General features: G+C 35.1%; 1 protein-coding gene across 1 annotated transcript; it reads left to right on the top strand.

Moving 5' to 3' along the window:
• Nucleotides 1-401: 401 nt before the first annotated feature.
• Nucleotides 402-1246, top strand: LOC126700182 (uncharacterized). Its single transcript, XM_050398227.1, has 3 exons — nucleotides 402-527; nucleotides 612-863; nucleotides 974-1246. The coding sequence occupies exons 1-3, from the start codon at nucleotides 402-404 to the stop codon at nucleotides 1244-1246; spliced, it is 651 nt and encodes a 216-aa protein (XP_050254184.1).
• Nucleotides 1247-24332: the final 23086 nt, after the last annotated feature.

The raw sequence follows: 24332 nt of genomic DNA, 5'->3' as shown, positions 1-24332 counted from the left end.
TTTTTTTTTTTTTTATGTGTTTTCCAAGACAGTATGAAAGTAGGTTCTTTGATCCTCTGTGTAAACCTTTGTTGTATTTGGATATATGTGTGAGTTTAGTTTTCATTTTGCCTAACTGATTATGATTATGCACATGAACTGCCTGTTGAAATGCGTCAATGAGTGTAGAAGGAAGTTCTAGGAAAAATGGTTAAGGAGAAATTGAAGGATGGTGGTAGTAATGATCAGAGAGCTGACTGGAAAGACCCTAAGGAACTACAAGCTTTTTGTCAGTTCTGTGCTGCTCAAGTCCTAGCCGGCCAGAGGAAAGGAGGATTTTTGACTAAACTTGGGGTTAACAACGTGATTGAACAGTTGGGTAACATGGGAAAAGTGGTGACTCCACTTCAGATTAAGAACAAATGGATCATCTGAAAAAAGGGTGGAGGGATTATAACCAGTGTTTTGACAATGAGACTGGGTTGGGTTATGATGCTGGAACTGGGATGCTTGAGGTGCCTGATGAGTGGTGGACTCGAAAGATTGCGGTTAGTTCACGTTACATAATTATGAAATTCTTTATTGTCTACAACTATATTATTGTGTTCTAATTACTGGTTGTCCACACGTAGGCATGTCCCCTTGCAAAAACCTTTAAAAATAAAGGTTTGCCGAATCGTGACTACCTGAACATCATGTATGGAGGCACGGTTGCAATGGGGAAAAATGCATTCTGCACAAGCGGTCAATTACCAAAGGAAACCACCGAAGGTTCTGGGGACTCTGCTGATAGCATAGAATTTGTTGACCCCCAATGTGAACCGTTTGTGAATGTTGACGCAATGGAGGTTGAAGGTCCATCATTGTCGAGGGCAGAACCAGCAGTGAGTAAGGGGAAAGGCTTGGCAACCAGTGTCCACCTTTTCAAGCCAATGTACAAGAAAAAAAAAAAAAAAAGCATTCAGTTGCGCAAGAGATGTCCGACTCTTTGAAGAGCATCTCAAATGTGATTGTTGAGAGTAGAAGTGGAAGTACACGTAAGGATATTGCTTCCATAGCAACTACTCAGGTTAAAGCCATTTTGGACATGGTGTTGAGTCTTCCAGGGGTGTACTCGGGTCATTACCTTCATCTGTTTAGCACCATCTACTTCATGGAAAAAGAGTGGGGTAGGCACATGTTTCCTGCCCTTGGCGATGACAAGGATATCCAACTGAAGTGGCTAGAAAAAGAGTACCAAAGGCACCCTGAATTTCATTTTGACTGAAGGAAAGAAAATTGTCTCGATAGGAACACGGGCTTGGTGTAGTAATCGTATTTTCAGCGTTGTACTTGTTGCACCATTGTTTTTTTTTTTTTTTTTTTTTTTAATTGGTAGAAACTAAAGCTTACCATGGCTGTGTATGTAAGACAAAATTTATCATTCCTATGTCAACTTTTGGGTATATTTATATATGTTTTCCCAATGCCTCTTTTAGCTATCTTTTTTGTATTTTTGATGGTTATGCATTGTTATTTGTGGTAAACTTTGATGATGGTCGTTCATGTTTGGCAAGAAGAAGTCATGGCATATATATATATATCATTGAAGCAAGTTCTATGTCTTGTGGTTGTTTTTCTGGTTCTGTCAATATATTTATCCACGGCTGGTTGTTTGACTGATTGCAGCCATTTGTATTTAACAGGGCTGGTTGTTGAACTGTGCAATATTTCTCCTTATAACATTGTTAGACCATGCAACCAGCCCTGTTTGACTATGCAATGGCTGGAAAAATTATGTTATGGCTGGTTGAACAGTCAAAGAGGGCTGGAAAAACAATGTTATGGCTGGTTGCACAGTCAAACAGGGCTGCAATATTGTTTCCAGCCCTGTGCAATATTGACTGTACTCTCACATATATATAATAGTCACATTTTTATTAACTCCTCTATGCTAACAAAGAGTTTTCTTACTTATTAACTCCTCTAGTCACAGTACAAACCTTTTAGTCATAATTTATATTAGACATATATATAGCATAGTGTTACATATTAGGCTATACAAATTGAACTCCAGGGCTGGTTGTTTGACTGATTGCAGCCATTTATTAGTCAACCTTGACACCCTAATGAGTGTATATACACAGTAAGAGAAGCTGTGAGTGTATATGAGTGTTGGTTAGTAGTCACTGTTACTGTTCACACAGCCCCTATTGTTTTTGTGCCCCTATTGTTCACACAGCCCATATTGGCAGTAACATTGAACACTGATTTCTAAACTTCCTTTTCAAGGCATGGTATTAACATGATTTGAACATGGTTGTAGGATATCTATTTTGCAGTTCAGACTCAAACTCAGGGGGTGCATCAGGGCTGCATTAGTCGCTGCATCAGGTGCTGCATCAGAGTGCATCAGGTGCTGCATTAGGGTGCATCAGGTGCTGCATCAGGGGGTGCATCAGTGCTGCATTAGTCGCTGCATCAGGTGCTGCATCAGGGTGCATCAGGTGCTGCATCAGGGGGTGCATCAGTGCTGCATTAGTCGCTGCATCAGGTGCTGCATCAGGGTGCATCAGCTGCTGCATCATGGGGTGCATCACGTGCTGCATCAGGTGATTGATAATGAGTAGGTTAGTGAGATCTTAAGTTATATTTTTATTGATACTACATGTCCTATATAGTGAAGCACCATATCAGAGTAGGTTAGACTCTACAAAATGACACTTTTTTTTTTTTTTTTTTTTTCATGATTGATACAATTACAAATGGGTATTTCTTGATCTCAAAATTGTGGCAATATATGATTGATACCTGATTTAGGTGAACATGTTTAGGGAAGTTGATAATGAGGCATTAGAGTTTTAAACCAGATCTTAAACATTGAAAACAATGTCTCCTTTAAACAGTCCTAGGATACTAGCTATCTTGGCATGAAGTGCATTAAGGGTTTAGCCTTTGGCTCCTAATGCAAAAAAAAGCAGTCAACTATACTTGGTCAATAAGAGGCATGGAGTGGATCTAGTCCAATAATGAATAGACAGAGCTATTATGAATATAAAATATTGGCAATGTCTACTATGCATCCTTCTGCAAGAACATGATCCAGAATAATGCATGGGAAGATACAAGCTGAGAAACACCAGGCATATCCATTGGTAATTGGCAAGTTAATTTCTCACTTTTCTTTCAAAGGGGCATAAGTATTCATTTAACCATCCACCGAAGCAAAAATTTTAATGAATTGATTCATTCAACCTTCCACCTAAATATAAGTTTAAAAATAATTAATTTTTATTTTTTGTATCAAAATAGAAATAATTTTATGTCTTAGCATTTAAAATTTAATAATTTTTTTGAGAAACTACTTAACTTATATATATATATATATATATATAAGCGCAAAAAAACTCAAAAGAAAAAAATAGTATTTTGCACCAAATATGCCTTGTCAATGTGTAAATGCCAAGTACGTAAACTAAACATGTTGATTGATAAATTTTTAAAATTAAGTGCCAAGACCTTATATTATCCTACACTCTCAACTAATAATTTTATTCCACATGTTTTATTAGTTAAGTTGCAATATCCTTATGTTTGTCATAGAGAGTATTCTTGAAAAGATAATAGAATAAGTTTTATTTTATTCATGAACTGGGTAGAAATATATATTTTTTAAATGAAATTTATTCTCAAAGAAAATTGTTGTATTTTAGCATGTATGCAAAATTTAGGCAAGAAGAAGAAGAAGTGGAATATATTACCTATCCACCAAAGAATTAAATTTTCTTTCAATTTTTTCTTACGTGGTAACATAAAACTAAAAAAATGACTTGTCTAGTATATTATTAAAACAAGTGTTCCAATCAAATAGTTTTGCTAGTGAAATTGGTCGCGTGGATATATGATTGATACAAGAAATTTGTGCTTCTGCTTTGAACAGTTTATTATTGTTGCTAGCTTTTGTACCTTAAATTCATCATTTTCTGGTTTGCAGCTGAGGACTCTCTAGCATTTTTATTGAAGTGCCTTAAGTGCTTTCCTCAGTTCAAAGGAAGGGACTTTTATATTACAGGAGAGAGCTATGCAGGTTGAGTTCAATCTTTGTATATAGTTATTAATCTAAAGTAATGCCAATGTTTTTGTTTCTACACCATTGAATAGATGACATTGAAAAGCCTCTGTAGGTCTGTTATTCCAAATACATGATATATGGGCCTTTTCCAAGCATCAGTTATTGTTGGGTTAAAATTAGGGACAGTGAAAGAATTACAAAGTAATATATTATGCTTATAATGTGGAATTATTTTAGTAATTTCATCGCCTTACTACCCTCCACATCCATCCCATTGTATAAATTTATTTTATATCATTGCAGTAGTAGTAATTACAACACTAATGTAAAACAAGGGAGGTAAGACCTCCATTTCATGCTTATATGCAATCGTTTGATTATTGGAGTAAGGCTTCCATTTCATGCTTTACTTATTCTACTAATGCTCAAGTATTAATATCTGACATGATGTTCAATGGAATTGGTTTTGTATTTCAATGTTTTAAATCAATTTGCTTATGCATTTTGGGAAACTTCTATATATATATATATGTAAGCAAGTAGAGATAATTAATTAAATATATGTATTTCAATATTTTATACTTCCACCTAAGTGTTGAGAGTTTCTTTGGTTGTGTTGGGATATACAAGGACAAATAGGCATTAATGTAGACTCAAGGTATACAAAAGGATTGATTTGCTAAACGACTCATCTGATTCCCAGCACCAGTAAGTTTCTATACTTTCCCCTCTAGATGTGAATATACAATTTGAAGAAATCTTAGATGAAATCATGAAAGCATATGCTTAGGATTGTTAATTTAGCCTACATTTTTTTTTTTTTTTTTTACTAACCTATGTATTATAGTATCACATTAGTATTTGTACATATGCAGGGACAATGACTTCGACCTGAGCGACGACATTGTACTCGCAACATATATAGCAGGGTGTTCATGTGCATTTTACGTGGAGACCTATATGACTAAAATACCATTGCATACGAATATACAAAATGGGTATGAATGGGTATAGTATACATTAACTGGAAATGAGGAGAAATGTCGAAGAAATTTTAGAATGTCAAGCCATGTGTTTGGACAACTATGTAATACATTGCGCCAGTATGGATATAACGGTACCAGAAGAATTTGCTTGGAAGAGTCTTTGGCAATGACATTGGTGGTACTTGGTCATGCCGAGGGTAACAGATGGGTACAAGAAAGATTTCAGCACTCGGGTGAGACAGTGCATCGACACGTGACCACGGTAGTTAAATTGTTAGCCACCGTAATGGCACCAGACATTATCAAGCCTGCTGATCGTACATTTCAGGACGTGCCAGAACATATTCAGCATTCAAGTCGATATTGGCCATATTTTAAGGTGCTTTCTGAATTTGGTATCTTCACTTGATTTTATTCAAATTATCTTTATGGTTATACCATGTATTTAATTTCATATTTGATTTTTGTTGCACTGGTTAGGGTTGCATTGGTGCGATTGATGGGGTCCACATCCCCGTGATCATACCAGATGAGGAGCAACACCCGTACTATAACAGGAAGGGGATCACCACAACAAATTGCATGTGTGTGTGTGACTTTGACATGAAGTTCACATTCGCATGTGTAGGATGGGAAGGGTCAGCGCATGACACGAGGATTTTTTTAAGCTGTCTCAATAATGAGAGTGACAACTTTCCAAAAGCTCCAGCTGGTTAGTAAATATGCAGTTTAATTACAGTATTAAAGTATGTATTAATGTAGTGAAAATGCTAATGTAATAAATGTTTTCATCTATAGGAAAGTATTATTTTGTTGATTCAGGGTACCCTATGCGGAAAGGGTTCCTTGCACCATATAAGGGGGAGAGGTACCACATCCCCGAATTTCAGCCTTATGAAGTGCTGCATCGTCTAGAGGAGAGATTTAATTATCTCCATTCGTCACTCTGTTCGGTCATAGAACGAACTTTTGGAGTTTGGAAAAATAAATGGAAAATTTTGAGAAATATGCCAGGGAAGAGTATACATAGTCAATCGAAAATCATTGTTGCTACAATGGTTCTTCACAATTTCGTGAGAGCACATGAGATAAATAATAATGTTAATAGTTCCAGATATACAGGGGGCACATCTGGACGTAGTGAGAGAGGTCATTACGATGCCGTGGCACATGCAATCTCAATCTTGGACGAACCTGAGATGAAACAAGTTCGTGACAATATCACAACATCGATATGTGCGGACGAGAACTGAGTATGGTGACTATTATTTTTGTCACAATAAAAATTTAGTGTGGTTGAAAATACCATTGACATTATGGAAATTTTGTTTGTGGGGACCAAATTGGACAGTTCACAAACTTCAATATTGTATTACCATTTTTTGTTATATTGTTGGTAAGCACAACTGAGGGCTCACAAAACTTGATTGTAATACCATTGTAGTATGCATTTGTATATAATCGTTACACGTGAAACTCATGGGTATTGCAACAGTAGATGTCAAGATTACAGGAAACTTATAAATAGACCCCAATCTTATTTGAACAAGAGATAAACAATACTAGAAAACATAAAACCCGTTTGTATACAGGAGAGAGTATAGCTTCAATATAATTAAGATTGTACTCTTTCTACATATGTAGCAACCTAGCTTTGGGTCACAGAGTACCATTACATAGCAAAGCATCACGCCTAGTTAAAACTACATGAAAAAAGTCATCAACTTCCTTTGTAAGAAGATCTATAGTCCCTATGGAAGTCCCTCTGCTCTCCTTGCCAAATCTGAAACGGAATTCTGGAATGCTTCCACTTTAATAGGGTCCACACCACCTTGGATCATGGGATACAATTTATTTACACTTGTATCAACTGCTTCGAGCTCTTTCAAAACTGTAAATCTTCCACTTGAATATAAATTTCTAATTTCGCTATTAATGCTAGTTTGCAAACTAGTAAAAGCTTGAGCCCACAAAACCCTTTGTCATCAACATTCAAATCAAACAACTCTATTGCAGAACCAAAGAAGGGTGAAGAAAAGACACTGTAGATAAATACCATCTCCACCTTAACCCCATACATAGCACGCATTAAAACCTTCCCTTTGGCTGAGTTCGTAACCTGGTCCGTTGGGTTAAGCTTTCTCAGCCTCCCACCCAAGGTTTCCTCAAAATTGTTCAACAGTAAAAGAAGCCTTTTAGACAAATTGCAACCCTTGGGTGATATCATTCGGGAAGGATTTCCAAAACGGAAGAAGGGATGGGTTAAGTCATGTGGACGACTCATGTCAATGAATTAACTGCACAAGAAAGTTAAAACGGGCAGGGATGACATTAGAAAAAGCATCAGAAAAACCATAAGACAAAGCACCAATTTCCTGCACCATATGAAAAAAATTAATACAATACAGCATTTTTGCTTGCAGCATAAACAATTCCTTGACACAACAGCAGGAAAGTAATCATTTCAGCAAAGATGTTTCTACCAAAACACCTACCTATGGATAATAACTAGAACCAAACAGAATACTTCTAGAACTATAAAGGTAAGTGCAATTATCATTCTGACTGATAATAACTCACCATCAGGAAACAACAACAACAACAACAACAACAACCATGCCATCTCAACAATATAATCAAGCTACAGACTAATCCCTTGACTTCCTTCAAATCATATTCATACAACAGATATAGATCCCATAATTTCCATTTTCACAGGGGTACTCTCATGAACCCAGCTTTCAAGAGCAAAACCAAAACCAACAAATTTACAGCAAATAATTAAAACATAATTAAAAAAAATAAAAAATAAAAACAATGAAGACCCAAAAACCCAAACCCTGTGCTTGGTATAATTATACATCAACAGCAAAAGGTTTAAACTTTCAACCATAAATCCCTTGCATCCAAACATATACCATCAGAAATTAAAATAGGGCTTTCATTAGTAACCATAACTATTTGTGTCACAACTTGAAGGTCCATGTTCAAGATTTAGAAAAGAATATACAGATTTCATTATCAACTACTGATATCAAACAAGTTCATAATTTTGCTGGTAAGACAATAACACATGCAAACCCCCAGCTGACAATTCAGCTCAGTTATGATGCCATTCGCAATCAAAAGGGAAAGGAAGAATGCTAATTTTTTGTAGTAAAAAAAAAAAAACTTGTCATGCCAGTTGACAGTTGCAAAATTGTTAAAAGCATGACTGAATTGCAATTGCCAAATCTGTATGAGAGTAAAATTTTCTACATAGGGCTGCTTCTTGGAAACAAAATAATAAAAGTAGGCACTCAAGGAATCCATGGATTCCAATCCGAAGTACAGCAATAAAAAAAAAATAATAATAAAAAAAGTGTCATCTGACCCAGATTAGGCCAATCTGACCCAAAAATTTCCTCTGGATGTTACGAAAAAAAAAAAAAAAATCAGCTAACAAGCTTTTAGGTGCTTTTTATTTCTTGACACCTGAGATTGTGTAAATTATAAACACATACCCAAAAAATAATAACTCAGCTAATGGGATTGTGTAATTCATTACCTCACAAGTTTCAAGAGCTTTGTGGGGAAGAAGGAATGGGTCAGGTGGGCTATGGCTGTGAGTCTATGAATATTGATTTGATATCTCTAGAGTCTAGTGTAGAGATACAGATTTAAAAGAAAAAGAAAAAGGAACTTACAGCAAAAGCGACGATAGCAGAAGAGAGGGCGAGAAAGCCATACTTGGCCATGCCTTTGGAGAGGCCAACGAAGGTATTAGCTATGCCGAACATAATCCTCCAGAGCAAAGCACAGAGTAAAACGACAGTGGCCCCAAAGAGAAAGAGAGAGTTTCTCTTAAAGAGAGCCTCAAATTGCAAACCAATGGCCTGGCAGTAGCGAGAGAAAGCGGAAGAGAGAGCTGTGGCGGGCTTGTCGAAGACCTTTCTGGCGAAGTTAGCATTGTTGACAGAAGAGAAGAACCTAAACCCAGTTGATGTGAAAGAGAGATTAGGGTTATGAGGTGGTTTGAAAGTGAAAGTGTTTGAGAAAGAGGGTTTTGGTTTAGAATGTTGAAATTGAAATTGGGAGATCAAGGAGGTTTTGGTTTCAGATGATGAGAAATTACGAATAGCAGCGTAAGAAGGGACATTCGGAAGTTCTGATGCGATATCCCTGTTTTGAAAGAAGAGTACACGCCGGCGTCGGACTGGGGTGCTCTTCTTTAGTAATTGGATTTCTCACCTAAGCTCTTCGCCGGTGTTGGACCGATACAGGTCTTCTTTGGTGGGCGTGGAACTCTCCTGAGGCGTTAGCTAGGGTCCGGAGAAGAGTGAATGAAGGAAAGGGAAAAAGGGTTTAATTTTGGTATTTATATGCTACAGTGTTTTCAGTTTCGCTACAGTACCCGCGTTTGGTTTCTTTCATCTGCGTTTTTTCCACTTAATTGCTACAGTGTTTTCAGCAATAAGTTTTCAGTTTCAGCAAAATAAGTTCTATCCAAATAGACCCTTTGTCTTAAAAAATAGTTTGTTGCATGAGATTAAAATAAGTAAGCTAATAAGATTTCAAGATTGTCAGATAATAGGATTTTAAAGTAATTATCTTCAAGAAAATTATTTTTAAAATCCTAATTATCACTTTGGAATATGCTTTATCATGAAAATACATTAAAAATTCATCCAAATACAGTTTTAGGCTTGAAACCACTTAAAAAACAAGCTAATTAAGGAGTAGTTTCAGACTCACGTTGCAGGACGATTTTGGCACAGTAAACGTTAGAATTCGTACTAGGCTATTTCTGGCAAAATTGTAGGAAATTAAATTTTCATTCGGCTGTCCAAATTTCACCTCAATCCAATTTTTGAGTAGAGAGATGGCCAAAACACTAGAACGTTTTCAGATCTGAAAATTCAGCTTCTTATCCATTATTCCGCAACCCTTTTTCCCTTTAACGTAGAAGAACTCATTGAAGCTCTCTTAAATTTCTGATCTTCACTAGACTAGAATTTTTCGTAGAACTCTCCCTTCAAGTATTTCTTCTATTTTAATGTATTTTTCTTAGAGGTTGGGGATATCTCTTATCTCTTATTTCTATGGAAATCTCCCTTTGATTTGATTCATATGTGCAGGCATAGCTTGTGTTTTATTTTTATGCATGCTTATTCTTAAATTTTGATTCTTTGCATGCAAAAATGTAGATCTGAATGCTTGTGTGTTTGTTCTTAGATATTTTTTTAATATTATTTATTTACATGCTTAACATGAAAATCTCAATTCTTTGCATGAGGATAAGAGAGATTAATGAGGTTTTGTCATTAGGGGAAAGAGAGAGATAGTGGTATTGTGGCTAGATTGGCTTTTACCCAAAGTGGAAAGAAGTTTGTCACCAAGCAAGTAGTGGGACTAAACCCACTTCTAGTGGCCAAAAGGTAGTGGAATTGAACCCACCTGCACACGGTTAGGACGATACATTGTGGGTGTTGACTAAATGCCTATAGCAGACAAAATAGTTGGTGAAAACAAGGGTAAAGAAGGGAAATCACCTAGGCTTGATCTTGGGTATAAAAGGTGAATGCTCAAAAATGTGTTAAAACACAAGAGCTATTTAGACCCTCAAATTAAAGTTACGGCTCGATTGATTTTACTCTAACTTATACTAAGTGCGAAATAGAGTAAATGCGAGCGGATAAACAAGTAAAATACTCTAACCCATAATCATTATAACACAACAGTAAAATGAAAGGTAAAAGAGTAGGGAAGAAGAATGCAAACACAAGATAACACGCTGATGTGTTATCGAAGAGGAAACTAAAGAACTCGGCGAAAAACCTCTTCGCCACCCTCCAAGCGGTAATCGATCCACTAGACAATCAGCTGGGATACATGGGTTAGTAAGAGACCCTCCAAGCCTAATCTTCTCGATGCATCTAAGCCCTCCAAACTCCTACTCCAACAAGGCTTCTCGAAACCATGCCTTGTCTAGCTCTCTGGATCCCGCAATACGCCCGATTGCATCCGCCAAAGCCTAGCTTCTTCTAATGCTTCCCAATAGCACCAAAACCTCACTGAACACTTTGAAAGGGTGTGGTAAGTGTTTGGGCTATCAACCTCTCAATGGTATGGAAATGGAGAAGTAGGAGTTGAGAAAAATCCACAAGCAAATGTGTAGAGAATTGTGGGTATAACAATCTCTAACTTTTAAGGTTTGCGGCTAGGGTTTTCCCTTTGAAGCACTCCTCAATATCTATGGGTAATGTGGGTATATATAGTGTAGGTACAAAAAGTGTGTATCAGAAATGACAGTCTGGCAAAACAGAATGTTTTGCGGGTATCTCGCGGGAAGGCCTTACCTTCGAGACATTCGCGAAACACAGTTGTCTCCATCCTGTCCTGACTCTTCACATTCCAATCATGTGCAGGGCACATGCATCACTTCGTGGGATGCTTACTCGTGAGCTACCCGCGAAAACACTTCAGTCTTCAATGCCTTGAGTTTTCACACTCTTTCTCTCTCTCTCACACACAACCCTTACGAATAAATCCCACATGAAATACAGGATACAAAAAATTGAACATAATTACAATCAAATTTGGCATGGAATGAAAGCCAACAAAACACATAGTTGTAAATTACAACTTTACAAAAGGAATAGTAACCATGAATATGGGGACAAGATAGATAGAACTAAAAGAAGGACGCATGATAACAAGGAGAACACAGTAGCCAAGAGAATTAGAACAGGAAGTTGAAAGTGAAAGAAGAGAGAAAAAGGAAAAGAAAGTGAAATGTAAAACAAAATAGAGAGCTGAGAAAGTAGAGTATACATGGCAAACCTAACATGCATCACTAGGTAACCTTTTCCCTCCCTAATACAAAACGATACTCTCTATCATCTCAATCAAGAGAATAGCTATTCTGACCCATTCTCCAAACTACATAACTTATGGGCTTGTAGGGTAATAAGGTTAAGTGAGTTGGAGTTTTGGCTCTTTTTAGTATAAATCCTGCGGAGAACCCTTTTACTTTTGTTATTATGTTTGTTGTTATTACTATTTATTTCAACTACTAACATTTTCAGACTAACAGTTATTCTGTTGTTATTACATACATATACATACATATATATATATATATATATATATATTTCTCTTTTTTTTGGAGTGTTTGGTCTTGTGTATAGACTAGTTCTAAGGAAATACCATGGAGAGAGCCAGGCCCAACTTCCTTACCCCATATAGAAAGCCTTAACCCAATAGCACAAAAAGACACCCACAGTATTTTCTATTTAGAATCTCAGATCTACCATTGTTTCATGCACAAAACATGTTTTCTATCACAAAAACTAGTTTTGAAATTTATTTCCAAAATCCATTCATGTTTTCATAATAAAAATCAGCTCTGAAATTTTTTTCTAAAATCCATTCATGTTTTCACCATAAAAATCAAATCTGAAATTTATTTCCAAAATCCATTCATTTTTTCATCATATAGATTAGATCTAAAATTTATTTCTAAAGCTCGTTCATGTTTTCTCAATAAAAACCAAATCTAAATTTTATCTTTTAAACTCATTGTTTTTCATATTATAAAAATCAGATCTGAATATTTTTCATCCGTTCATTGTTTTTCATGTTATAAAAATCATATTTGAATCTTTTTCACCTAAAGCATCATTTTTCATATAATAAAAATCAGATCTAAATCTTTCTCATAAAAATGACATTCTCTTTCATAATAAAAATCAGATCTGATTTTTTTTTTTTCATAAAATGATTCTTTTTCTTTGTTAAAAAATCAGATTTGAACTTTCTTCTAAAAATCATTTATTTTTATAAAGTTTAAATCTTTTTGCATGGCGTAAGGTGTAGATCTATGAATTCTAAATGGGATCTAGAAGCGTGGGTTCCAATTAGCTCAACTGGTAAAATTTCTGATGGTTATATAAGAAATCTGGGGTTCAATCCCCGTCTACACCAAAAACTGATTGGTGTCTTGGTCTGATGATAAAGAGCTATTATCAGGAGTAGACGCCATATGTTGAAATTCTCTATAAAAAAAAAAAAAAAAAGTTCTAGAAGCTAACAATTGCATGTCATTATAGACCAAACTTTTCTGGGTAGAATGACTACCTAACACCTTCTCACTTTGTAACCTAGTCCCCAAATCTAGAGATTTGGTTCGTAGGTTGTTGTTTTATAATTTTTATTTTGGTAGAATGTGTTAAGATCAAAGCTTTGTAATTTTTACTTAGGGTGTAATTAGGACCAAGACAATGTAATTTTCTACCAACTGTAATATTCTTGATATGATGAACATTCAATGACCATTCCATTTTTCATTTTTAGTTTTTCTTATTTTTTGTACATAAAAAAATAAGTGGTAACTTCATAGTTAATTAACCGAAAGAGATTCCATGAATCCTCTTTTGAGAGTTCCAGTTCCAGCCTCTCACACCTTGATTGATAATTCAAATTTATCGACAATGACAAATTAACATGATCAATAATATCAACTTTTCATATCGTTAGTATGCTCTTTTAGTACTATATATCATGAGAAGCTAAATATTGTCTTTGAAATTGAAAAATCCAATGATTAGTCTCAAGAGTTTGACCTTTACTTAAAGAGAAAATATAGCACAATGGAGCATTAGGCCAGCTTGTTTAATTAAATTTGAAGTGAATTAGGTGGAGTTCTAGTTAATAAACTTTCTTAATTAAGTTTGTTTAATATGAATCACAAAACTTGAATTTGTCAATGATCCCCTATATATGCTTCTTAACGAGCCTTCTCTAGTGCCTCTTTACTTTGTGCAATTCTTAATTTAGGACGTACTTTATTGTCTAATCCTATTCTTACTAGCTCCTTAATATACTAGTTTGGGACTCCTGATTTGTAATTAAGCCAAAAAGTACAGATCCCTCCCCTTAAGAGAAGAGGGCGTAAGGGGAAGAAAAAGAAAAGCATTTATAAGAACATTAACAATATGAACTCATTGTTTGTGAATGAGGGGCCGGGGGGTGAAGCATTTAACTGAGAATCCAATTTTGGTCAATTATTTTTTGATACTAATCAATTTACACCAACCAAAAAATATGTATAGTCTTATTCCTATTTATGAAAATTTCTTTTACTTAAATGTGGCACTATGTGGGTTTCAGTTAGGTCAACTAGTAAACCTTCACCAAAGCTAATTAGTAAATTAGTCTAATGATAAAAAACAATTAAATGGAGTGAATGTTATAAGTTGAAATTCTATTATATTTGTATAAAAAATTGTGACATTATTTATTGGGCATTTGTTAAGGTTGCATAAAAGGTTAGAAGTGTCACCCACATGTTATTACGCTTTTAATGTCCTAATCCCAAATCCTTTCCAGATTCCTGCACTTTGATTTCTCATTCTCTTTTTCTCCTACTCTTTTCCTCTCAATGTTGCCACCCTAACCCTCACTCTAGTGATTGAGTCAGGAAAATTATTAATTGTTAAAAATGTTTTATTTAATTTTATTTCGAACATGAGTCAAGTTCAAGCTCGTTACCATATAAGATTGCATGTTCAACTTGGTTCATTTTCTTGTTGAGCTTGTTCATGAATTTTTTAGTTAAACTTATTCTTTTCCCACATATAGTAAAATCATGACTAAAGTTTTTTACTCCTTCACAAATCAATAAACTACAAATAGTAATTTGATATCATATTCACAAACTTACACAATCCAATTCAAGTCTACCTAAGTATATTTTAAGAAAAATATACATATAAAAACATAATATTATGTATAGTAAAATCAAGTCTTATGTTCAAGAGCTTATTCATTGTTGATACTCGTTTTTGCAAATTTTTATCCAAGAGCCCATCAGGAGAAAAGCCCAAGAACGCCCCAAGAGATGGGTTAGGGTATGAGCAAAGAGATAGTAATCAGGCTATATTACAAAGGCCCAAAGAGAAGAGAATGCACAAATAAGGTCCAAGTAATAGCCTAAAAAAGAAGAGTATTTAAAGAAACAAAATAAAGCCCAAAGGTAGGCCCACAGGCCCCTTTTGGGAGTGGTGTAATAGGATGCCCTTCTTGAAGAGTAAGAAAAACCCAAAGGTAGAGAAGCAAAATGGAACCCAATAAGTGAGGCCAAGCAAAATAAATGAAGAGAAAAAAAAGAAAAAGAAAAAAGAAAGTAAAAGGGTCAGCATGCCTAACCTAATGTAGTGAATAAATGAAGAGAAGAGAAAGCAAAATGGGTTAGCAAGCCCAACCTAATATATGGTAGAAAGTCCATAATGCCCTTGTATAAGGGGATAAGGATGAATTTTGATTTTGTAGAAGTAAAGAAAGGTGAAATCATGTAAAGCCACAGCGGTAGGAAATGCACGAAGAAACAAGACAAAACCATAGCAGCAAGAAACAAATGAAGGAGAAATAAGACAAAGCCATAGCGGCAAGAAACGCGTGAATGAGAAACAAGACAAAATCAAAGGTAGCAGAAATGCATGAAGAGGAAGAAGCCAAAGAATAGGAAGTGGAGCAGCTAAAGCCCTGTCAACTTGTAACCTAGCCAATGCAAGGGAGGCAGGGCCCACGACTGAAGAGGATGTGGTTTGGTGGGTGGCGGGGGGGGGGGGGGGGAGAAGACCTAGTTTTGGTATCCTGCCAAGACCCCTTTTGGGAGATGCTTTGATGGGAAAGCATACTTATGAAAATGGGTAGGAAATTGATGGGAACCATCTGATGCATGTTGGAGAGTGAGGACAAGAGAGATTAATGATGGTTTGCAGTTGAAATTGATAGGAACCATCTGATGCATGTTAGAGAGTGAGGACAAGAGAGATTAATGATGGTTTGCAGTTAAAAGGAAAAAAAAAATAGTGATATTGTGGCCGGATTGGCTTTTGCCCAAAAATGGAAAGATGTTCATTGCTAAGGAAGTAGTGGGATTAAACCCACTACTAGCGGCTAGAAGGTAGTGGAGTGAAACCATCTGCACACGACTAGCATGGCATGTTATGGGTATTGGCTGAATGCTTGCAACGTACAAAATGTTTGTGGAAAGCAAGGATAGAAAAGGGAAATCACCTAGGATTGATATTGAGTATAAAAGGAACAGTACCCATGAATATAGGGACATGACAAGAGAGACAACACAACGATCATGAGAAGAGGGATGACAACAAGAATGAGAGAACAACACAATGAAAAGGATAACACAACAATCATGAGACAACGGAGAGAAACATCAACAATGGTGTGAAGAGCACAGTACCTAAGGGAATTAGAATAGTAAGATGAAAGTGAAAGAAGAGAGAAAGAGGAAAAGGAAGTGAAACGTAAGAGAGAATAGAGAGTTGAGAGAGTAGAGTATACATGGCAGACCTAACATGCATCACTAGGCAACCTTTTCTCTTTTTCATACAAAACCATACTCTCTGTTATCTCAATCAAGAGGATAGCTACTTTGAACCATTATCCAAACTACATAACTTTATGGCCTTGTAGGTAATAAGCGTAAGTAAGTTGGAGTTTGGGCTCTTTTTAGTATATATCTTGCGGAGAACCCTTTTATTTTTGTTATTATGTTTGCTGTTATTACTATTTATTTATGCTGCTAACATTCTTGGACTAACAGTTAATCTGTTGTTATCATATATATATATATATATATATATATATATTTCTCTTTGTTTGGAGTGTTTGGTCTTGTGCACAGAATGATTCCAGGAGAATCCCGCGGAGAGAGCCTGACCCAACTTCCCTATCCTCTGCAAAAAGTCAGCCCAATAGCGTGAAAAGGCATCCACATTCATACACATTATTATGTTTGAGCTTGGCTAATTTAATATTTGAACCTAAACTTGGGCTTGAGCTTGGCTTGCTTGCTGAAGAAATGAACATAAATGAGCTTTTTCTCAAGCTGAGCCTAAGTTGTTTATAAAAAGTTTGGTTCATTTACTATCCTACACCCTATTGGGAATTTAGAGGCTATCAATGGAAAGAACAAAGAACAAAGAGGCTTAGAGGTACAAAATGATAATTTTCTTTAACATGATATTTGCTGCAACTCGAATGAGTTTGCTAATGAGCTGCAGGCAAATTATTTCTTGGATATAACTAAGCAAAGATATTTAAAGTAGAAAACTTTGAGAATTCTTTAAATTTATATATATGGTGTGCAAAATCTATGTAAAAATGAATATGGATATTAATATATTCACAATGAAGAATTACCAATGAAAAGTCACCTTTAAAAGATCGCTTATCTATGTTAGGACACACTCTAAAATGTTGCTATGGTTTTAACTAGCCTTTAGGGACACAGACAAATTTAGTTCCCATGTTTTTTAGAAATTTTGCATTAAAAGGGCTTTATGTACGTATCTTATTCAAGCGAAAACACAACTCACTCGTGCAAACTCTTCAATACATGATGTAAAAGTTAGATAGAAAGTTCACATGCCCCTCGCCTCTCACTTAATTGAGCAAACTTCAATATTGCTTGAGTGAGATTCTTATACTCAATTTTATTTTTACTATTAATAAATTCTCCACTCTTCAACTTTTAAAGTATGGGTTCTAGTTAGTTTAATTGGTAAAATCTCTGATGGTTGAATAAAAGATTTGAGGTTCAATCCTCACCTACACCAAAAACTGATTTGTTTCTTGGTCTGATGATAAAGAGTTATCATCAAGAATAAACGTCATATGTTGAAACTCTCTAAAAAAAAACTTGTAAAGTAGGACCCTTCACATATTATGACCTACGTGTATATACATACATATATATATATATATATACACATTCCCCCACCAAGATTGTAATATCCATATCTAATTTAGTTGTACTCTGTCATCCATTATTTATTGTGTCTTTCAACTAACCTCTCCTTAGCGTATTAATCTCAAGACTCCAAGAATTTAATGTGGTCTAAGATTTTCCAAAACTCTTTGCCACCAATTCAAAGAAAACACCACTGTCAAGCCTAAGAGTGTGTATCCAAGAGTTAGGCCCTTTTGGATATACACCATTATCAGTTTCTTTAATACTTTCTCCCATCTCTCCGTGCTCCTATGTTAAAATACTTAGTATTCTTAAAAAAAAAAAAAAAATCAAAGAAAACACGTACATGAAAGCAACCTATAGACACTAAAAAATCATAACTTTGTTAGCACTATTATGTCCTTGTGCTACTCGGATTGATAAACATTATAGAAGAGAAAATTTTTCTCTTGTTTAGAAGTGGAAACGTTTCTATGTTCATATAGTTTGAGTTCCTGTTTATTGTCTGTTACACAAACATTTAACTATATATACTACTTCATTAAGAGTATAAAATTCGTTCTCCCAACATAATAGTCATCACTAATTCATCTTGAATGAAACTTTAAAAGTTTAGTGCTCAACTAACTAGTTATCTACAACTTCTTCTAAAACTCTTTACATTGCATCTAATATTTGAGGTTAGGTTCTCTTTATTGGTGATTTTGGTTTTAGTTTCATTCCAATGGATATTACCTTTACCAATTCTTGAGACAAACCTTTGGCAAAAGGCTCCAACAAGTTATCACTTGACTTAGTGTTTGCAATTGATATAACCCCTATACAATTGCATTATGTACTGATGTCTTAAAATTATATGTCTAGACTTTCAATTATACAATTTGTTGTATACTCTAGACACTGTGGCTTCACTATTGCACTACACGGAAATGGTTTTTGCGTTGGCTATATCACAATCCATATCTGACATCATGTTCCTTAGCCATTCAGCCTTTGCTTGTTGCTGCCAATGTTATAAACTCATATTACATTGTGGAGTGAGATAAACACATTTGATTCTTTGATGCCCACAAAATGACAATCTCACTAAGAGTGAATATCCAACCAGAAGTTGATTTATTATCACCCTTGCATTAGAATACCCTTCCAATAACATGCTAGAAACTGAAAATAAAGGAGTTCTAAATTTATAGTTTTCTTAAGATAACCAAGAACTTAACCAATTTCTTTTCAATAATCAATACTCAAATTACATATATACCTCGAAAGTCTAGATACTGCTAATGTTATACTTGGTCTAGTACAATGCTTGATATACATCATGTTACCTATAGCATTAGCATACTCAAGTTGTTTACTCTTCCTGCAGTAGGCACCTTGCACTACAAAAAAACGCATTTTTAAGGCGCGTTTTTGTAAAATGCGGCTACAGATGAGACTTTGAGCCGCGTTTATGAAAAACACGGCTCCACCACTAGAGCTATAGCTGCATTTACTAAATGCGGCTATAGACCAGCCCTGAAGCCGCATTTTATGCTGTTGAAGCTGCATTTAGTTGGTCTAGTACAATGCTTGATATACATCATGTTACCTATAGCATTAGCATACTCAAGTTGTTTACTCTTCCTGCAGTAGGCACCTTGCACTACAAAAAAACACATTTTTAAGCTAAAACGTGGCTACAGATGAGACTTGAGTCGTGTTTATGAAAAACATGGCTCCACCATTGGAGCTATAGTCGCGTTTACTAAATGCGGCTATAGACCAGCCCTGAAGCCGCATTTTATGCTGTTGAAGCTACATTTAGTTGGGTAGGGCTGAAGCCGCGTTTTTAAAAACGCGGCTAAAGACCCATTTGCGGATTTTTTTTTTTTTTTTTTCAATATATCCCAAAGCTGCGTTTATTGAACGTAGCTTAAACGGCTGAACTGAGTTGCGTTTTATGAAACGCGGCTTAATCGTGAATTGAAGCTGCATTTATTAAACGCGGCTTAAAATTTACAGAGCCACGTTTCATTAAACGCAGCTTAAACACGTACAGAGCTACATTTTATAAAACGCAGCTCTAGGTTGTTATAAAAAATAAAAAAACCCTCAATTCAACATAACAACGAAAAAAACCCTAAATTGAAAAAACCTCTCAGCTCACTCTCAACGTAGCTCTCGATCCTTAATCTCACTGTCGTGCTCTGTGCCACACAGCTCGACGCCCAAAGCTATAACTACAGTTATAAACGCAACTCAAAGCTGGCCTATAGTCATGTTTTTCAAAAACGTAGCTATAGGTCTCAGCCTATTGCTGCGATGCTTAGGCCTAGTTTGTAAACGCGGCTATATCCTATAGTTGCGTTTTTGGGGTCTATGGCCGCATTTTTGAAACGCGGCTATAGACCCCTTTTTTGTAGTGTTGCCTCCACTATATTTCAATTCTTAAATTTTCAAAATAATATCCACTTTATTAAGATCTTTCATTTTAATTTTTGGTGCCATGTATATCTTATAAATTAGTTTTTTTTTTTTTTTATAAATCATATACACATACAATGACACCATATTCTTTTGTGAACATTTTAACTATAAACGTTTGTAACTTTATTGTGTTTGAAACCATCTTACCAGATCACATAATCAAACCAATAGTAATTAGAGGATATAGTAGATAATCCGCCCTGCAACATGTTAACTAGAACGTATAAATTGTTAAATCATTATATACAAAATGCAATAAATATATATATATATATATATTTTTTTTTTTGAGAGGATACAAAATGAAAAATGAGTTGTATGAAAATGTGACCGTTACCAAACACCAATCATTAGAATTTGCGAGACAAACTACAAGTGGACTGCGATGGTGACCTATCTGGATTCTGGAATAGAGGTGAATCAGTCGTCCCCATGAAAATTACATTCTTTTTCCCAATGCTTTGAGGAAGAACTAGTGGATAAAACTGTATGTCTTCTTCTTTTTAAATTATACGATAAGCATTTAGAAATGAAAAATGTAACAGCCTCAAAAAAATCATTCCAAATAAAACAAGAGATTTAAGATTCGCCTTTTGGGAGTACTGATGAAAATTTGAACTAAATATTTCCACAGATTTATATGGTTAGAAATCCATGCCGCCTGAGCTTAAAAAATAAAATAAAAAGATGTGGGTACTTTGGCATGAAATTAGATTTATAGGTTGCAATTTTTTATTATTATGATAAATTATCAATTGACAATTGCTCCAAAAGCAAACTTTCCTTAATAAAGGGGACCTAATAGGTGAAATTTTTAACTTTTTAAATTGGAGTCAGAGTAGAGACCTAGTTAGACTAGTTTGAAGTCAAAACCATTTGCTTCGATATATATATATATATATATATATATATATATATTTTTGAGCAATATTTTGAAAAATTACTAATTATGCTAAAAATTTAAATTATTAAAAAATAATAAATTTAATTATTTAATCAATATTCTGACATATAATTCATAGTTGCAGTATTATATCTCTTAATATAATTATTGTGATGACAATAGTTTCATGGAATTAGACATTTTTTTACTGTCTTATTCAAATTTAGAAAACTGTAGTGAAAATGAAAAATACCTATCTCTAGCTTTATCATATACTAGTCGTGTCCGCAAATGTAGCTATCAAAGGGTCCAGCCTGTACTCGTAGCGGTTGGAACCATATGGCCTATGGGGCTCTGTAATCAAAGCGGTTGTAACCATATAAATTCAACTCGAAGTTGGGGGCTACATTTGACGAGCTCAGGTGTAGTTTATTAATGGCCTTTTTTTTTTTTTCTTATATATATATATATATATAAATAACACAATCTTAAACATGCGAAGCTAAAGTGTGAGTGTCATTATTAACTTATTAAGCTGAGCTCGGGCAATCTGATGAGCATGCCCTAGACTGCCGATCAATTAACATATTACATTATATATGTTATATATTCTACCAGAGCCTCCTTATGATTAAGTGGCATTAACCCATCAAGAATTTCTTCCAAGTGAGCCATATATTAAGGATCTGATTGGCTGGAGTGAAAAGTGGAGGATAAAAAATAAAAGAAAGAAAATAAGAGAAATTTTGATTGAAAGGGGTATTTGATTGAAATGATTTGGGGATAGAAAATTGAAGAAAACAGTGGGACCCGACAGTTTTCTCTTGAGCCCACCAACAATTTCCCCAAATTTAAAGAAAATATGAGTGATTTTGCTTTTACCCTCAATTGTAGTATTATCTCTCTCTTTTATTTAATTATTTTCCTTCTTCTCGTCTTTTTTCTGTCTTTCTATTGTGTTGTATTGTTCTTTTCTGTTCTCAAGATTTTTTTTTTCAGCGTTCAATCTGTGCCCTTTTTTCTCATTGTTTTATAAAAAATAAGTATAATATCAAAGAAGAATAAAACACTACAATATGTGTTAATTTTTATAAGATGTCATTTAAATAATTTTAATTGATAACTTAATAAGTAAAGTTTTTCTCTTTTAATGTAATAAGGATATGAAAGCAATTTTATATAAGCTACATTTTCCATTCTCTCACTTTTCTCCTTAATCAAATAAAAGAGTTTTCTGTTCCTCCACTTTTCCACCCACCCAACCAAACACCATGAGAGAACTAAACTCTTTTTCATCCTTCCATTTTTACATCCTCAGCCCATTTCTATTATCACACTTTTCCATCCCTCCAACAAAATGGACCTTAAGAGTTAGATAAGTTTGATTAAGGGTTTGATGTATATTCATATACTCAAATTTTTGGTGTCTACGATGAATCCTGATGATGCCTGAAATAGTCAGTATGTTGTTCGTCCAACGGAACCAATGTCTTCTATGTGTGCCTACAAAACAGAAGAGAGATTTTGGTGGAGAAAACACCAGTAGGTTGTTTCCTTAAAACCCTTCGATGATAAAGTCAGAATGACAGCTGATAATAAAGTAATTAGAGCTTCTTTTGGGTTTTTCAAGTGTCTTTTGTGCATACCTTTCCTTTATTTGTATGATTCCTTTTATAGGAGCTAGACCTTGTAACCTGCTTTCATTATGTCATTAATTGAGCTTTACTACCTTTGTAACGCATTAGGTGATTAAATAGGTCACCTTTAATGATCGTCAGTTACAAAACTTGCTGGAGGTTCTGTTAGTTACTAGTGCCCATAAATTAGCATTAATGTTCATTTATGGTTGTTTGGACGAATCATATCCCAGTTCATTAGTTGCCCCCTCATTCCGAAATTGTTCTTCCAGAAGGAGACAATTTGTAGGAATGAATTTTGTTCGTCCATGTCGCTTTGGATTCCGTTCTTGTCACATTTATGAGGCGCGACTTTTTTGGTCGAATTTCTGCCACATGCTTTGATTGGTTGTTCCTGCATTGGGAATTTACGATCTTCCTGCGTCCTGATTTTTTGTCTGCCCTTTAAACTTCCATTTCTCTTTCTTTCTTTACTCATTCGTTTGGTTTTTAATTCCGAGCATTGTACTCCTCGAGTTCAAATAGAGTTCCTTCTTCTTCTCAGTCATTAATGGTTGATTATTCTCTTGTCTGGCTTGATCCCCTTCAATTTCTTTTTTCTTTACTCGATTATGCTTTTTTCTTCAAACTTCTGATAGAAGAAAACCTCAAGTGGGTGTATATGTTACTCGAGAAACTCCTTTGAGGGAACTTTTGTTGTCGTTGTATCCTTTAGTTCACTTTTCAGTTGGTTTCGCTCAATCTTTAGAAAAGAGAGTAATGTCTGAGGCTGGGGTGAGGTCTTGCGATTTAGAAACTAGTTTATCTTCTAGTGAAAAAACCGTTACCCAAGAGATGGATACCGCTTCGTCTCTACTCCTAACATTTCAAGCTTGGAAAGAAAAGTGTGGGTATTTGAGGAAGGATTATGAAAAAACTAAGAGATAGGATTGTTGATAAGTACCAGTTTCCCCCTTTGGCTTTAATTAGGTTTCTTGAGGTAGACGAAAGGGCTTGTACCTTTCTTCCCGAGGAAGTATGCTTCTACGAATCATATTTCTAGTGTGGGTTGTGTTTTCCCATCCACCCATTCTATAGAGAAGTTCTTTCTTGTTTGAAAAATTGCTTTGGGACAACTCATTCCAAATGCTTGGAGGACAATGGTGTGTTGTATGGTGATTTGATCTACGGTGAATGACGGAGATTTTATTGCGGTGGATGAGTTTTTCTATTTGTGTCGTTTGATGGAGTCAAAACTCAAGGGTTATTGGGAGTTTAGGCCTTGGGATAGAAAGCTAAAAATTGTTTTGGAGTCTCCTTCCTCTTATTGAGATTGGAAACAACGTTTTTTCTTCGTTTCGGGTGAAGGTTGGGAAATTCTTCCAAATGAGAACCTAGATGAAGCTCCCAGGTTTCTTCATCAATGGGGTATCCGGATGTCTGGTGCATCTTTCTATGCTCCCCTCTTTTGCTTCTTTTGTAATATGCTTATAACAATTTGGTTATACGTTTTTTTTTTTTTTTTAGTGAAAACTCGTCCTCATTTGAAGAGTTGCTACAAAGATCGTCTAAAATGGGTTTTAGAGTA

This window comes from Quercus robur, chromosome 2 (assembly GCF_932294415.1).
Source record: "Quercus robur chromosome 2, dhQueRobu3.1, whole genome shotgun sequence".
NCBI classification, from domain to species: Eukaryota; Viridiplantae; Streptophyta; class Magnoliopsida; order Fagales; family Fagaceae; genus Quercus; species Quercus robur.
Note: the sequence above shows the minus strand (reverse complement) of the source record. Positions and strands in the feature narration are given on the sequence as shown.